This window comes from Rhea pennata, chromosome 17 (assembly GCF_028389875.1).
Source record: "Rhea pennata isolate bPtePen1 chromosome 17, bPtePen1.pri, whole genome shotgun sequence".
Classification (NCBI taxonomy): domain Eukaryota; kingdom Metazoa; phylum Chordata; class Aves; order Rheiformes; family Rheidae; genus Rhea; species Rhea pennata.
Genome location: NC_084679.1, coordinates 11592057 through 11610043, shown reverse-complemented (window position 1 = coordinate 11610043; position 17987 = coordinate 11592057). Strand labels below are relative to the sequence as shown.

The 17987-nt window shown below is 41.9% G+C and overlaps 1 protein-coding gene across 3 annotated transcripts in view; it reads left to right on the top strand.

Moving 5' to 3' along the window:
• BCR (BCR activator of RhoGEF and GTPase) overlaps positions 1–17701 on the top strand; it is a 106834-nt gene extending 89133 nt beyond the window's left edge. For 2 of the 3 annotated variants that reach the window (XM_062590452.1, XM_062590451.1), the window contains 8 exons: positions 556–687; positions 8197–8256; positions 8407–8516; positions 9354–9493; positions 10724–10858; positions 11481–11586; positions 12613–12775; positions 13524–17701. In XM_062590452.1, the coding sequence (XP_062446436.1) occupies positions 556–687; positions 8197–8256; positions 8407–8516; positions 9354–9493; positions 10724–10858; positions 11481–11586; positions 12613–12775; positions 13524–13613 (936 nt within the window). In that variant the 3' untranslated portion in view covers positions 13614–17701. Of the gene's footprint in view, positions 1–555; positions 688–3037; positions 3080–8196; positions 8257–8406; positions 8517–9353; positions 9494–10723; positions 10859–11480; positions 11587–12612; positions 12776–13523 lie in introns of those variants that run through there. The other variant, XM_062590454.1, reaches the window with a different exon arrangement.
• Positions 17702–17987: the final 286 nt, after the last annotated feature.

The following is a 17987-nucleotide window of genomic DNA, read 5'->3' as shown; positions in this document are numbered from 1 at the left end:
GGTGCTTTTGCAGATTTTCTCTTGGATTATCTGTAGTTAAAGAAAAATGTCAGCATAAATGAGCCTTGTGCTGTTCAGCATCTCATCATTTAAACAGATATATTTGATTCTTTTTTTTATTATTTATAAAAGATGTCAGTGAAAATACATTGAATAAGCAGGTATTTTTTGAAGGTGGTTTTGTTTATTTGTTTTGAAGGGAAGCATTAGCTATAGACATTCTGCCTGTTAACAGCCAATTTGTAAATCTGCTGGGGAGCAAAATTAAACACAAGGAATGTGAGTAAGTTTGTTTCTTCAAATGACTCTTCACTGAAATTCAGTGAAACCTGGCTAAGGAGTCAACCGTCTTTCTTGTCTCTGATATAGCCACATTGTATAAATACAAAATACAATTTCAGTTTATTTATAGACCAACTCCATTAGGCAGGAGGTTTTGGTCAGTCTGTGAGTGCTCCCTCCTGATATATTTTAAGGAGACTGCATAGATTATTAAGAGAGCAGGTATCCAGCTCTGGTGTATTCATTGCTGTTTCCTTCCCCGGTGCACTGCAGGAGTTTGAGATTGAGCTGGAAGGCTCACAAACTCTGCGGATTCTGTGCTACGAAAAGTGCTATAACAAAACCAAGCTCACCAAAGAGGATGGAGAGAGCACAGATCGCATAATGGGGAAAGGCCAGATCCAGGTAAGAAGACTGTGCTTAATTCATTCTTAGTGCAAAGCATGATAGGACTTTTGAATCCTGGAGTGTCTTGTGGAGTTGTTTTGTGCCTTCTGATCGTCTCAACATTGGGAATTTTTCTCCAGACAGGGAGGAAGACAGTATGTGTGATTCACATTTGGGAAGTCAGTGGCCTTTTCCGTCATCCTTTGTTCTCCATGCATGCTTTAGTACTCTTGTGGAATAGATGCTTTCTCAGAAGAAGCTGAGTTTTGATCTCCAATTTGTCTCTTAACATCAAAACTTTCAGTAGAGTACATAGTGACAGCACAGTCATTGAGCTCTGGGCAGTACTGAGTACCCTCAATTTGTGACACAGTGAAGTGGCTGTAAGAAAAGAGGAAATAATGAATATAGCATAAACCATGCAGAAGAAATGCTACCTTCTGTACGTGCTGGAAGTTGATTGATGTAATAGCGAAGCCTTGGAGAACAGGCTTATTGTCCCGGTAACGGCTGTGTCTAGAGTTTAGTGACCATGACAACAGACTGCATCTGAGAAAGATAAATGGTATATCTGAACTTTCCACCACTGAGAATCAGCATGGGGCACCTTGGCTGGGTGGCAAATTTGTGATACAGTGGGGGAGGTGATGAGAGGATTGAAAGCGGATGCTGCTTTTAGGGAACTGCTATGCAATAAAGAGCTAAAGCTCCCTCCAGGAGGAATCAGGCCCCTCAGTGCAGGATGACTTGGAGAGCGTGTGTTCCCCATCTTCCTCCACTCTCCACCTGCGCTGTTAGGTGTGTGTTTGAATGCTTGTTCTGAGGACACGTTTTCCAAACTGGACTGGATATTGTTCAAGGCAGAGATCCAGCCCAGCTACGTTTTCCTTTCTGGCTCTCTGAAAAATGCTGTCAGTTCTCCCTCATTTACATTTGGCTCTTCACTCCTTGAATGACAGCTTCATCCAACGTTTGAGCGATAATCATAGAGGCCAGGGCCACTTACGGGGTTTCGGAAAAGGCTCTGATTGAGGGTGGCCTGCAGGATCATATCTCAGCTTTACTGTAGAAACTCTTAATTGAGTTTTGTGAGGCCTGTTGCTTTCTCTCCTACCTTTCAGTCCTGAGACTGCCATGCTATTTTGGGGAAAGCTTTGTCACAAAACCTACTGGCAGATATTGAAAGAAAATGCATGTGCAAATAAATAAATGTGCTGGTACATGGTGGCTCCTATGGTCTCTCTCAGGCTAACCAGACATTTGTATGTCCCTTGTTCTGACAAAAAAATATTTTCCATGGAGGTAAGCAACTGCAAAAGAAAAATTTTCAGCCCTGAAATTCCCTGAATACTTGTGGGGGCTCGCTGGAGGACCCTTGAATCACTGACCTCTAAATTCTTCAAATATTTTGCATAGGATGATTAAAAATGAATAAAATCTTCACAATTTTTAAGAAAACTTTTTTCACGAGCATGGGCATTTTTACACTTGGCAGTTGTATCCTATGTTAAAATATTTTTATTTAAATTTAATAAGTAAAAATAATTTTAGGTAACACTTGAATATTAGTTACTTCTTGATTCTTTTAGAGAAACCTGAACAATTTTGAAAGGAAAAATACCAATAAAAATATTTTGGCTAAAGCAGAGAAGCCATGTTCTGTTGTATCACAAAAAACAACCCCTAAAGCTCTCTTGCTTACTTCTTGACCTCTCGGAGCATCCTCTTTCAGAGAGCTTTCTTAGTTCTCTGTGATTTCAATCCCATAAGACAATTTTTTGTCATTATTCAATAACTGAAAAGAGAAGTCATAACAGAGTCTGGTAAGATCTTGGGTTGTTAAGAATTATTAAATAATTTTATTTTGTTTTATTATTATTATTTTTAAAGCAAACCACCAAAGATTTTCTCTCTATTAAGAAATAATAATAATGCAGCAACAAAATCAAATCAGAAACTGTAGCTGAAGGTTATTTTTATCTTTACTGTCAGCATCTTTTCCTATCACTCATTTTATATTAATTTTCTTTCATGATTTTCACAGGTGCTTTTACATTAAGCTTTGTTTACTTTAGATTCGGCTGTAAATAGGGCTTTGTATGTTGTTGTTGTCGTCATCATTATTCAGCTGGAGTCTGTTCTGTGTTAAAGGCAAAGTCTATGCAGTTGGGTGAGTTTTTTCCAAAATTCCCTTACTTTGATAACTGTGGGAATGTCAGGAGTCATGCCTACATCCTACTGCTGATAAACACAGGAAAATTTCTGAGTTGGCTAAACCGCAGCACATTGTTAAGCCATGTATTATTATTGTAAATCTGCAACTTCCCACTCTTGGGATTTCTGACTCACCAAATTTTCTGGGCTGCAGAGATGAAGACAATGCATCAAGGGGACGAGGACTGTTTTTGCTGTGACATGTTTATTAAATCTCTCCATTACTTAACGGCACTGGAGGAAGGAAGACTGAAAATTGGTCGCTGTGTTCAGACGCTTCCAGAAATGGGCAGTAATTTTAATAACTCCCATTGCTCATCTTTTCTCTTCCTAGGGAGTATTTTATTTACCTATTTTTGTAGCTACATTGCTTGTCAGCCTGAGAGTTTTCTTCCTGAAAAATAAAACTGTTAGGTTTAATATGGGAGCACGTCTTGAGTATGTGGAAGGGAAATCCTCATCAGAGCCTTGGGGAATGGCAGCACTGCCCGGGCAGCTGTTTAGCTAACTTGTACGCATGGGTGGTGGCATCTGTTACATCTCAGGCATTGAAAAATGCAGGGAGAAGGTGCCGTTCCTGAGATGAAGCTGGGGTTATCTGGTGTTTTGGGGAGAGGAGGAAATGGACGTTTTATTACAGAAGGGAACGTGAGGCTTAGTTCAGTTGTAAGTTCTAAGTATCAGCTCCGCTCACGTTGAACTTCTTCCCCCTCTTTTTAGGTTTTTGTTGATTGTTTTTTCTTTGTTACTTTGCAACCCACCTTTGGCACTTGGGAAGTTGGCCCTTTTGTCCTTCGCCTTCTGCGCGTTGTGGGACAGGCACATCCCCGTGTTTCGAGTGCAGCAGCCTTTTGTTTGGTCTTGAGCGTCTGCGTCCAAGTGGGCGCGTGTGTCAGCAAAAGCGGCCTCCACTGGGGGAACAAACCGCATGAGCAAATGACTCCTTTACCCTCTGATCCATCTCCTCCAGCTGATGCTGCCTAGAAACTCCGCTTCCTTCGTTATTTTTTTCTGCGTGATCAGCTCAGACAAACCTGTTCCTTCTGTCACAGCAGTGCTGGAGAGTCAGAGAGGATATGACCTTGGATCCCTCGTTCTCTGGTAGCTGTGTCCCACCGTTCCTCTGTTGCCGTGCAGAGCAGTCACTCTCATCTGCTTAATTATCTGGGATGTCTCATAGCAATGCACGGGGCTGTTTCAGACATCTGGATTGTTTTCCATGTAAAACAGATTGTCACGTGCGGTACCTCCCAAGTGTCAACTCAGAAAACCTTTTACACACTCAAGTTCATTTAAGCAGTTTGCTCATGCAGAACAGTATCTGAGCAATGAAAACAGGGTGGAAATGAAGAAGGCAATGGGTCGTGTCTAAAGGGCGATGGCAGGGAAGATTAACATGTCAGTGGGGAGCTTTAAGAAGAACGGGGTTGTGGCTGGACTGGGAGTTTGCAGCAGCAGCGAGACTCTTACAACATGTATGTCACATCAGTTACAATTAAAAATTGCTGGAGTGTGAAGCTGCCATGGAGATTTAATAAAGGGAGGAAGTAATGCGCATAAATAACATAAAACACAGCAACCTTAAGGCTGCCCCGTTCCTCGCTCCCAGGCCTTTCGCTCCCGCTGATGCTGCTTTGCGTTTTCACTCACTGTGTGCTTTCTTTCCCCTTCCGAAAAACATTCGCAGACGCTGTGGTGATTTCCTAAGGCAGAGCACAGGCTCCCTCCTCCTTAGGCTCTGGCTTCTCCTCGGTCCCCTTCCCGCGGGGCCCCGCCGCCACACGTCCCGCACGCGCGGCCCCGTCGCTGCTGCGCGTTGCTTCCCCTTCTCGCCGCCCGCGAGCGGCCTGGGGGGCGCGAGCCGCCCGCGGCCGCCCCCGTGGCGCCGAGCTGCCGGGCTCGACTGCCCAGACGCCTGCTTGGTTCGTAGGGGATCTGGGGCTGCGGCTCGCCACAGTAAGCGCCACAGAGCAGACCCCAAGGGGACTTGAGGTGCCGGCGGAGGCAAGACAGGCTCGGAGGGTTTCGGTAGGTCTCTTCCTATTTGTATGGTCGTGGAAACACAACGCAGTTTTTCACAGTTTCAGTGGATGTAGGATAGGGGTTTTTTTTGTCATTCACACCAGGTGACTCTTTGAAGGGGATGTTTCGAGGTGCAGTAAATGTCCCTGTCAGATCGATGCGGCGGCAGCCATTTCGCAGCGCCTGCCCGCTCCTCGGCCGGCACAGCGAGCGCGCTGCGCGAGCTCGCTCCTCTCTGCAGACTGCGTTCTTCTGCTGCCTGTTCCCTCTTCCAGGTCGCTGATCTCCACATCAGGCCGAAAGACAGCGGGACCCCGTTTGTGCCGGGCCCTCTCCGTGCCGAAGCGCCGCGCGCTCGCGCTCCTTGTCTCCGGTTGGCTTTGGAGCCCGCCTGCGCCGGCTGCCCTTTCCCCCGCCGCTGCCGCGGGCTCTTGGCCACTCGTCTGTGGAGCCCACGACTGAAAGCTTGCTCGAACTCTAAACGACGGTCTCTGTTTCCCCTTGACTCTTGTTTCCTGCTGTGACTTACCAGGCTGTTAGACCTGATCTTCCTGTCTCGCCAACTATTGCTAAGATTCATAAGTGTTCAGCGTCTGCTCTTTATTTGTTTACCTCATTTAACTTTGCTATTTAAAAAGCGCTTTGAGCTGGAGGCTTTTGGGGGGGGGGGAGTGGAGGGAAACGTGGTTTATGTGTTTTGCTCTGTTTTGTTTGTTACTGCCGGGGATTTGCCAGGGTTGGCTCAGGTCAGCCTGTCCCGCTCCCCTGGGCTTTTTCTCCCCATCTGTCCGTTCGGTACAACCCACTCCCCACCCCGACTCAAGCAGCCGGTGGGGAGCACGGGGCTCCTTCCAGCCCAGCAACAGGGATTTGAGGCAGGGGAGCAGCAGGGAGCAGCAGGTACGCTAGCTGCCCTGGCCAAGCCCCTGTCGTTGCCTCCCCAGGAGAGTCGCTCACTGGGAGCCCTCGGCTCCGGCGCGCTGGCCTGAGGTTCTGCTCGTCCTTAGCAGCCGTATGGCGTTCGCTTTGGAGACAGAGTAGGACTGCGCTTGCTTCGATATTTTTTAACATCGCTTTACTTGCTTTCGTTTTTCACGGTGGTAGGAGCTCACTAGACATAACCTAGGACCTGGACTCAACGGGTAATACCTGATAACTTAAATAACGTGTAACTAGGCCCTGCTGGAGTCTTCCTTTAACTTTTCTGCAAATTTCAAAACCCTTTTCTCCCTTCAATCTGAAGTGCTGTCTCTCTGCTACAAATAATACTCTTAGTGACTCCATTCTAAAGGCATATGGAAAACTGCCTCCGAGCTGGAGGAGCAGCTGTGACTGTGTGCATCCGTAGGGCCGTTCTGGCAGCGTAACAAGAAGATAACTTTGCAGGCAGACGGAGGTCGAGTTTTCAGGAATACTGAACACGGCTACTCTTTGTAGGAAACCAGACACTTCAGAAATGGTTTCCTCTGTATTCTGGGAAAAGAATGCAGTTGTTGAAAGAAACCAAACTTCCAGCACGGAAATTCAGGGGAGAACAGCCTAAATTCTGGCCAACTTGTAGAGACCTTGGCCAGCCTCACAGGCGGGGCGGATCTGTTCCGCCGGAGATATAAGCAAACCCTCTTGGCAAACAGGCTGTTATTTGGGTTTGCTGGAGCACCAAAGCTACGCGCTGCTGCCCGTTGGCCTCCTAGACCTTAAGCTTTGTGCAGCCCCAAAATGTGGGAACTCTTGGTTGCTGACTATTCCTTACAAGGAGTCTTCAGGAATTTCTGCCAAAACTGCACCTACAGGAACCGGTCTGATTCTACAGGAAAGTATGTGTGCGCTGGCAGCATCCCACTGTGGGCTCACGTCCGCAACAAAGTGCGCAGAGATAAGGTTGGCTTGACTTAATCTTGTCTGATGCTTCTTTGGGTCCTTGCAGTGTGAGCAAGCAGGGAGAAGCTTTCCTCTCTGCTGACTGTATTTCTGGGGAGTGGGGAGGGACAGTGTCATCTCTGTAGCTGACAGCAGCGCTGGGCCAGTTTGTTGATTCGAAAGGGAGTCTGAGCGTGATTACCTCTAATAACTCCCAGGAGGTACTGCAGCAGGCGGTAAGTTCAGCATTTACTTCTGCCTGGCAGAGGACACCCGCTGCTCTTGCATGGGGTTTTGTGAAAGGGAGGAACCGTGCCACAGGACTGGCTCGAGTTCCTGAATGCCTTTTTGTTTGCTGACGGCGATCTCCAAACCCAGAGTCTAGTGCAATTGCCCGCTTCCAGTCACCAAAGTCTGCTTCCTTTGGCTGATTACTGATAGATGTCCCCATGCAGGAAGGTATTTTCTCTCTTTTACCAGTGCAGCTGGAGATTGGAACCAGCCTTCAGTGGCTCAGATGTGTTTGGACTCTCCCAGATAGTAGTTAGAAATGCTGGGTGAAGTTGGCCTGGGCACTTGAGTAGGCTGCTCCCCAGCCTTCCAACTGTCCACTCAAAAGAGATCAAGCAAAACTGAAAATGGGAGCTCAGATTGTAGCTTTTGTTTTTCTGCTGTGAGTATTTCAGTGCTTGCATTTAATTAACTTTTTTGATTGTGAAAATGAACTATGAGAAGGCTTCCCAAACTGAAATAAAGCACACATGAAAGCACAGACAAGGGTGTATATGTGTGCATACATATATACACAGGAGTTCCTCTATTCTTGATCTTGTTTTTCCTGAACTGTGAAAATAAATATTCAAAGCTTTTGTGAGGCAACAAATTAGGGAACAAACAAGATCCTCCCTAACTTTTGGGTTTGGAACCTACAGCTTTCGTATAGTGGCTATTTCTCAAAAAGAGCTCTGCGAGAGGGAGCGAGAGTGTGCCTTTCCTCTATTTCAAATGAGAGCTATTTCAGACATTTCTCCCCCCCTTTTCCAAAGGGATGGGGTTTGCTGTTTGTTAATGTGCATGTTGTGCCATGCCGGTTGAGAGCAGTCACCCTTTCTGTGAAAGGTGATACCAGCTTTCAAACATCAGTTTTGCTCACTGAGGTTTCCTTTGTAGTTGAGCGGGCACTACATATATGTTGCTAGATTTTCTGTGTAGATGGGTGTGAGTCATCAGCAGCCCAGCTCAGAGCAGGGTACAATATCTGAGTGTCCTGATACTTGGAACTTGCAAATCCTTGGGAAATGTGTTTTCCTATGGAAATGAAATAACATGTTGAAAATGGCAATGCTCTGCTCACCTCCAAAAGTTTTTCCAGGCTAGTTGATTTTCTCTGAAGTCTGTTTCTAGCTCATGGGAAACTTTCTTGTTTTTCAGCTGGACCCACAAACGTTACAGGACAAAGACTGGCAACGCACAGTCATCTCAATGAATGGAGTAAGTACAGAGAACAGAAAATAGCACTGCTTCTGCACCTCGTATATGGTTTATTTCTTTGCTCTTCATTGCAGCATAAGAAAAGAGAAGAAAATGTTGTTTGAAATGTAACAACTTTTTTTCCCCTTCCTTTTTTCTTTTTCCCCCCAGGTTGAAGTGAAACTGTCGGTGAAGTTTACCAGCCGGGAATTCAGCCTGAAAAGGATGCCGTCCCGAAAACAGACGGGGGTCTTTGGGGTCAAGATTGCTATCGTCACCAAGTGAGCTGATGGGCCACATTTCTCCCTACTGCTTTTTTAAAAACTTAGTTGGTCAGTGGGTTGCACCTTTCTTTACCCCACCAAGGGATGTGTCAGTACATTCTCCTGCACTTGGGTAGTAGTGCAGATGGCCATTGCTGCAGAAGGGAGAGGCTCTACTTTCTCCCAGCTTCTTCCCAGCTTTCCATTCTCTGCATGGAAAGAAACAGCACGCACACAGACTGGAAACACAAGGTGTTTACTTTCAGCATATCGAACTCTTCTGAGTTCTGGAAATGCCCCTTGCCCTTTTACTCTGTATTTAGCTGACTAGGTCACAAATTTCCAGAACCACTGAGCAGTGATATTTCCTTTCCATAATCAGAAATGTTCAAGTTCTTTGGATCTTGCTGTATTATTTTAACCCCTGATCTTTTGTCACGAACTGTTTGCCAGAAGAAACCTGTTTGTTCTGGTAAATAGTTCGGGAAATGTGGTATTTCCTCCCTATGGAATTGCATTAATTTGATAGCAACTGGGTTGCTAGGTATCCAAGGGCTGTTTGGGAATCCTCTGAATACCTGCCCAGAGTTGCAAACTCTGGGAATGCTAGGACCCAGCCAGAAGCCCTAGCACACAGGGCAACTGCAGAACAGCCAAGCCCCAGGCTGAGATACTCAGAAAACCCTCTCCAGTTTTAAAAGGAGTTTCTCAGCTCTGCTTTGATTGCCTGCTCTGACCTTCTTTCACCTTGTCCTTCAGAAGAGGTCTACGCAGCAAAATGATGGCTTATTTGGCTGCTGTAACAAGCGTTGGTGGCATGGTCGGTACTGAACTCTTGTATCTGTCCTTCTTAAGGAGAGAGAGATCAAAGGTGCCTTACATTGTGCGCCAGTGTGTGGAGGAAATAGAGCGGCGTGGAATGGAGGAGGTGGGCATCTATCGTGTCTCTGGGGTTGCAACTGATATCCAAGCTTTGAAAGCTGCGTTTGATGTCAGTAAGTATTTGTGTCTGATGTCCCTTCACACTATGAGATCCTACATGAGCTCCCTGTCAGACAGCTGTGCTACTTTTAATCATAAGTACCACAAGAAGTATTAGGAGGTAGAGATTTTCATGGAAGAATTGTTTTACCTTTGACTGTCTGTTTTATTAATGTTCTTCAGCTAGAGCTATAACCTGAGATTTACAATGGGATGGATTCTTATACTAAACAATACATCTGTTATTGTGGTCAGGGCTCCTCTGTTCTTTTCTAAATTCTGTGGCTCATTTGGTGTGAGAAGATCATAAAATTAGATAATTTTGGCCAATCTTTGTGAAACCTTCTTTGATCTTGGGCGGAAAAGGGCTCCCTAGTGGTGCTGCATTTAAGAGAATGACATGTGTGTTCCAAAAGAGGGATGAGTCAGAGACTCTGATGAGATCAGTCAGATGAAGCACATCTAAATCACAGAGGTACTACAGGTGAAATTCTGCCCTACTTCCAGCCTCCACACCATGGTCCAAGGACGAGGCATCAGTCAAGACTCATTTGAGCTCTTTTTTGATGCAGGTGGTTATGAGGCCTCTGCCAGGTGCTTGAATTCATCCTTCCTCCATTTTTATTTACGTTTTTGCAAAATCTCTTCCTTTCTGTATTTTATAATAACAACGTTTTTCATTTGCTTTAAATGACATTTTACGCTAGTCTTCATAAAACCATGGCTGGCTCTGCTGGTTGGTCTGTTTGTTTTCAGGAAAGGAGGTTGGTTTTGTTGTTCTTTATGGTAACAAAACTGAAATGTGAGCCCTGAATTGCCTAGCTGTGTACTTCAACTACACTCAGTGGGAAGTTAGACAGCCTAAAAGTCTCTTATTCTAAGCTGTTAGAGGCAGGGAATTGGAATGACAACTGTGGTCATTAACAGAAAGTTAAAATGCATATAAAAAAAGTCATGCAGGGCTTGTTCCAGATCAGGCACAGGTTGCTGGCACAGCATAATGAATCCTGGATAGCGTTAAATTCCCTCTCGTTGATTTAAAGCAGGAAACCGTTTGGAAACGTTTCTGTGGTGCTTCTCAGTTGTCAGAACTGCTCATTTAATCTGTAGAAATGTAAACAGGAAGACTCTCAGCTCTTTGGCCAAAGAGGAAGGATAAACAAAGAGACCCAGAGCAAGAAAAAATAACGAGTGAATGAAAGGCCAGCAGCTTCTTTACCTGCTGCTACTTTTTTCTTTTTCAGATAACAAAGATGTGTCAGTGATGATGAGTGAGATGGATGTTAATGCCATTGCAGGCACATTGAAACTCTACTTCCGAGAACTGCCTGAACCCCTCTTCACAGATGAATTGTACCCCAACTTTGCTGAGGGAATTGGTAGGTATTAGCAAAAATAACCCTTGATAATGTGGACTTGTATTAAAAAAACCTCTTTTGTAGGAGGCTATTCCTAAAGCAATATAAAAGTCATATTTATAGTGTTGGACACAAGCCTGGGAACAAGCTGTATGGAAGCTGTAAGGGAAGTGAAATGCAGCTCAGAAATGAGATGGAGACCTATCTCTTGCTTGATTTGGGCAATTTTAGAAGTTGAAAATGCCCTTTTTCTGAAGATTAAGTTAAAAATAGAATGACAGCCTATTTGTGAAGGCTGTGCTATTATTTGCCCTATTTAATCTTCCAGAGAAGTCATCTTTGGATAGACCTTGTCATATCTTGATGCAGAGGAGGGGGAGAAGAAAAAAGTACAAGTTAAAAGTCTGAAAGCACTTCCCTGCTTGAGGGAAAAGAATTCCCTACATATCTAAAAAAATAAAGGAAAATACTCTCTGAGGTATTAAGGTGCAACTCTGACCTTGCAACCTGTGATCTAATTGCTGTCCATTAAGGAACATCCATATCTGTTGGTCTGGGAAAATCTGCAGTTAGTCAAATTCTTATTCACTGCCTGTGGTGATATTTTGTTTTTTTGATGTTTTGTTGATTTTCTGTCTTGTAGCACTTTCAGACCCTGTTGCAAAGGAAAGCTGTATGTTGAATCTATTGTTATCGCTTCCAGAACCCAACCTTGTGACATTCCTTTTCCTTCTGGACCATTTAAAAAGGTAATATCTGGATCCTTTAGTTGGAAAGAGAAGCTTTTCCTTAAATATATGCTGAATGAAGCAGATGAAGTATTTGCTGATTCACTGTGAATGCTGGTCAGATAACTGTTGTTTCATACTCCTCGTGAGATGCTAAATCCTGAATTCCATTCCCATAAAATCAGAAGGATTAGAACTGAAGGAAGGGGTACCGAAAGACTCAGAGCTTATCTAGTGCAAATGCAAATTCCTGCTGCAATAGTTCTGCAAAACTGCATCTGCGTCTGGACAAATGTATCTGGAAAACAAGATTAGGAAAGGTTTTAGTATAAATCTTAAAGATTTAGTAGCATTTAAGGACTCGTGAGCCCGGTCTCAGAAAGTGTCTGCAATCTAACGTGCTGTATCTTTAGAAATTCCAGCTTCACACTTCTGGTAGCTGGAGTTGTTAGTTCCTTGCTTAGACCAGCCTTTCTGATGTTGTTTATGTTTTTGTAATATGGTTGTACCCATGGAAAAATATTTTTCATGCATTTGATATTAATGCAATAAGCATACTTAATACATGCACAGTATTTTAATTTACATATGTATTTTGTGCAGAGACTGTCACCGTAGAGATGAAAGATGATCTTGTGACTGAGGTTCTGTATTAAAATCCAGGAAATCTGGGTTGAACTTGTGTTTCTGCTGCAGAAGTTTGTACCCTTCATCAATTTTCTTAACGTGTGCCTCAGTTTCTCATTTATAAAACTAAGATAAAAAGCATTCCTCTATTCCTGGGCCACATTTGTCTGCTCAGACAATAAGGCAGCAGTGCCTTTCCCAAGTTTAAGCTATGTCTATAGAGTGCTTAGAGACTGTGGCTGTTAGACCAAGCTATTGCTTTTATGTGCAGTAAATTGAAACACATATAGGATAGTTGATTGATTGAATATCTGTATTTAAAACTTTTTACAAAAGGAACAAATACAGCTTCTTCCTTAAAGACATTTCAAAGCTCAGGTATTTATAAAGAGTCTCCTTCACCGTTGTTTCTTTTCCCAGAGTTGCTGAGAGGGAAAGCATTAACAAGATGTCCCTGCATAATCTTGCAACTGTCTTTGGACCAACGCTGCTGAGACCTTCAGAGAAGGACAGTAAAATCCCTGCTAACCCTACCCAGCCTATAACAATGACTGACAGTTGGTCACTAGAAGTCATGTCCCAGGTAAAATCCTAAATGTGCTATTGAATCTTTTGAAGACAATGTGTGGGAAACGAGAGTCCCCTAGCAAGGCCTGGTTCAGCCATCCTTCTATGTTTTCATGACAGTTTTGTCAGAAACATGAACAGCTTTCCCCTCAACGCACATGTTTGGGACTTAGGCTGTGGAACAGTGTTTCCTCAGGCAGTTCAGTTTGCATTGGTACTAACGCAGTTGCTCATTCAAAAATGTCAGTGTGAGTGCATACTGCATGCTTTATGCTTATGGAGAATTAGAATTTTTGAGAGCTGTCTCGCAGTGCCTACTGCCAGCTTTACAGATAGGGACTGTCAATGTTTTTCCATGGTGTTCCTCATCATGTATATCAGCTTCACTAATTTACAACCAAATACATTGTAAATTCAGACTTCTTTGGCCACTGCTGCCTTTTGAAGGTAGAACAGAGAATTTGAAAGGGGACACTGTGTTAGCTGCTCAGGCTGTGTTTCATACTTTCTTGTTTTAATAATAGCAAATTATAAATGAGACTTTTTCACTGAGGTGGAACACCATCAGCATTGTCTATCATGGAAGCTGAAAAGAGCATCTGTGAAACGCTGCAAGTTTTCATATTCGTGCTTATATTATACACTGTATTATTCCTGTGGAGAGAGAGTTAAACATGTCTGCCAACTCTCAAATAACTAGGATAAGAATGAGTTAACAGGAGCTTTATTATTTATTATCTCTTTGTTCTTCTTTTTCTCTCCAGGTTCAAGTCCTTCTGTACTTCCTGCAGCTAGAGACTATCCCTACCCCAGACAGCAAGAGGCAAAGCATCCTCTTTTCCACAGAAGTGTAGGTACCTGTGATACTAACAGGACTTAAAAAACTGCTATTGGCATGAATCTGCCACTCTTGAGGAGAAAGAGGACCGATGTTTCTTCAGACATTACCGGCCTGTTCCCACCCTGGGAAAATATGTCCCTCAGTGCTTCTGCTGTTCATTAACCAGAGACAAGCTGAAGAAAAGGGAGAAAAATCCCTCTACCTTTGATCAGTAGAATCAGAAAAAGTTGAACTGGAGATGGAGCTGTGCAGGATCTCCACTGGAAAGCGCAATAGACACTTGAACAAATGCACCACAGTGTGTGGCTGTTATTCTTGTTGGGAATGTGACAGAAGGTATTCCTCATTGTATGGATTTAATTTATCATAAAAAAATCTTCAAGATTTCTACTGGACCACTTGATAAGATAACCCTTTTTTGGGTGAGGGGGAGTTAAAGAATATATCACAACTGTGTCTTCAGTAACTGCTGTTTTTAAAGTACTGTTCTAGGCCACAAAAAAAAATAGTGTTTCTTTGCCAAGAGGAGAGGGAAAGAGAAGAGTCTGGGATCTAAGATCCCCTCCTCAGAAATTCAAGTCTGATTTGAACAGGGCTCTAAAGAAATGAAAGTAAGTTTGAGTACAACTACAACCTACAACTTTGGGGGGTTTTGTCTTATCCACCCCTTCCCTTTCAAATCTCAGTACAAACTCTAGGGAGGGAAATGCCCTGCTCTTGCCTCTGTTGCACTCTGACAGTTTTTGGTGTTAAGGGAGCCAGGCCCAACCATACTACAAACCATTTGCATACAGCAAATTAAAGAGAGGCAAGAAGGATTAGACTCAGTGCTTTATGATTCTGTTGCTGTTTGCATATAAAAGCAGGGCAACATTATCCCGAAAGGATTGGTAAATTCCTTAGATCCTGCCAAATTTAATGAAAATTAATTTAGAAGGCTTTTCTTTCCCAATGCTCCAAAGAAAAAATGTCATTCCATAATAATTGAAGCATTTGAGGACAAAAAAAAAAAAAAAAATCAATGGCTGTCTGTTTTGCTGGCTACTTACTCCAAACTTTTATCAGAATAGCTTTTTTGATACTTGAATTTTTGGAGGCTTTGTACATTGCTTCTCTGAGTCTTTTTCTGATAGATAAAAATACTTTGATAAGATATGTCAGAATGTACTTTATGGACAATCTAGGAAGTAGCATGCATGTGTATTCTCCAGAAATTCCAACCCTGTTTTAAGTAAGAGCAGTGAAGAAATTTCTATGAAACTACATACAGCAGTACAAAAGGTCTAGCCAAATACCAACTTTGCATTTTCCTGCCTAATAATCAGTTAAAGCCACTGGGGTTATGCAGCAGGATTTGTCTGTGGAATTGAAAATGTAAACTAATTGCTGGTATCCAGACCCGAGGAAACTACTCTGGTCATGAAGCAGTTGTGCCAAACATCTTCAGGGCCGTGGGGAAGATTCCCATTTCATGAGCTACTCCATCCCCTTTTACTTCCTACTCAATTATACAGCGTCCATTTAGTAGCAACCATCCATCGTCACCCTAGTGAGGAGAAAAGTGGAGTTTGAAGACAAGGGAGGGAAACAGTGGGGAAGAGGAGGGAGGGACAGATTTTAAAAGCAGTAATTGGTGCAGATAAGTTGTCAACATTATTTGAGGGGAGATACCACAAAGAAAACAAACCCTAATATGCTAAATTTTAAATGTTCTGCTGAGTGGTCTGCAACCTTTCAATTAAAAAAAAAAAAGGTGTCTTTCAAACAAACAAAAACATGAAGAAAAAATATTTTGTAGTCAATGTAATTCTGACTGCTGCATTATATTAGAAATTATTGTACTGTGAAGTTGCAAATTCAAAAAGGAACAAATATAAATTTCAACTTTGTGAGTATATCAACATTTTGCATGCTTTGTAAGGATTCTTATAGGAATTTAATATTGCTTAGTATCCTTCCCTCCTTAGGTCTCGGAGAAAACCTCTTTGTAATATAATGTACAACTAGAAATTCCTTCTCTCTTATATGTATTTTCACTACATTCCAGCTTTTGAACCCCAGAAAACAGAAAAAAAAAAATGTTTATATTAGGAGGTCCTTGTTGTGGGGAGGGATGGAATGAAGGCAAAGAAACTTGAAGGCTTGATATTTTGAATTTTATTTGTTTTGCATTTTTGAAGGTAAAAATTAGTCACAATCCTGAAAATTTTTGGCTCAAAAGTCATGCAGACCAGTAAACCACACTCTATGGTTTTGTTTTTATACATTTTTTCTCATTTTTAAGTAGCAGTTCTATAACAATCCTTTTACTCTGCCCACCTACCGGTTCTAAGTCGTTGTTTGATATATTTGAGGCAGTAGCACTGCTGATGACTTTGTTTAAAAGGAAAAAACAAGCTACACCTTGTAGCTTGTACACCAAGATGATAGCCTTTTTTTGGTGTTTAGAATCTGTGGCTGCTCTTTGCAGTGTTGAAACTGGAAAGCAATACCATAATGACTGTGCCAATTTCCTTTTGCCCAACTTTTTTATTTTTATTTATATAGGAGGTTAATTTTAATATTAAATCACTGATCTATATTATGTAGCCATGAAAAAATTGCTTTTGCTTTGGTTACTGTTACAGGTTTTTGCTTTTAGTTTTTCATTACGATGCTCAGTTCTAATGTAACATTATCTAACATGCAGGCATGTGAATCAGGGAAAGAGAAGTTAATTTAACGTAACCCATTAATTATGTCTTTTAAGTATGAATATGTTTTCCCCAAAGCTGGTAATTTTGGGCTGGAAAAAATAGCACATCTTACTGCTGCTGATGAGATTGTGGAATGATTTGAAATATGAGAATTGATTTCTTGGATTTCCTTTAGTTTTGCAATTAAGTTTTTCAAATGGACTTACGTTTTCAAAAATTAAGAATTTCCAAAGGACTTGTATTTTCTTTCCCCAGGATTGTTGCTGTTTTTTAAAAAACTTTAATAAGCCTTATCATATTAAACAAAAGGGACTTGCAAAACTTGGCTTTAGAGAAGGCCTTCTGATTTCTACTCTTAATATTCCCCTGTCAGTTGTGTGAGGTAAAACTAACTCTTCCACTCTTCCATTTTCTATATTAAAAGGTACAATATAAACAACATAAGAGCAAACTAACAAAAATTGCCATTTAAAATAAATTGTGATGTGCACTGGGACACTAGTTTCCAGTTGTATTGGAAAAACCTTTCTTAAAAAATAGCTTTCAGCTGCAGAAATCTGAAATATAAAAACATTTAACCAGACTTTTCCAGGTGATTGTAGGATAGTCTATTATCTCCAGTTTAAGGAGAGAAGTATCAGTTCCCTAGCATTTAGAGACTATTTTAACATTCTTGTGGATTTTTAAACACTGTTAGGTTTTTAAATCAGTAAATATTAAATAAAGCAAACCACGAGACGTTTTTTTCAAAGATGGACAAGAAATAACAGCTACTGGATCAGTTTCAGCATTGAGTTTATTTGTGCTTTGTATGGGAAGGAAATGTCTGAAACCAAATTGAAACACATCCATTAAAATGCTGCTGGTGTTCTTCATTCTTGCACAATGTTAGAAGTTGAGGTAGTAGCTAAGCTAATTCAGGCTCTATTTAATATGCTGCTATTTTTTAATGTATCAGCTAAGGGCAGAATACAGCAGTGCATTGACGATAGTATTTGCTGATGCCCATCGCCTGCCTCAATTCTGACCTTCAGTTGCTAAGCTAAGTTCCAGGCAATCAGTATGCACCGTATGAAGCAAAATTGCGATGTTTTTGATGGCCACTAGGTGGTGGAAGCATAGATGATGTTTATGGGAGATACAGTATTTTTACAGTTTATTAATTTTACCTGTTTAAAAATCTGTTTTACAGTTGTTTATGTTAATTTGCTGTGACTTTATTTAAACAAATGTACTGTTCTGTAAAGCATACATGAAACTCCAGATCTGTTCATCACCTTTGTAACACTGGAAGGCATCACAATGTGATCACTTCTCTTGCTGTGCCATTCTTTGAAGTATGTATAAAATGTAAATTTACCAGCGTGGCTTTTAAAGATGCTTAAAATTTGATGGAGAAAACTCAGCTCTCTCTGATTCCTCACTGGTTAATCCTTTCTTATTTCACTGCCTATTCATCTACTAAGATAACATTGCCAGATGTGGCATTCTTACTGTGGAAAATTTAATAAGAAATTGGAAAAACCTGAACAAAAACCTCTACCCTTTCTCTTTTTACTTTAATTCTAGAAGTCAGGGATTTGTAATAATAGAAGAACAAGACATTCTTTCTAGGTTTTAGGCATTTGCTTCTGTTCCTTGAAAAAAAATATTGGAAAGGGCAGTTTCTTGGTAGATAACATCAAATTCTG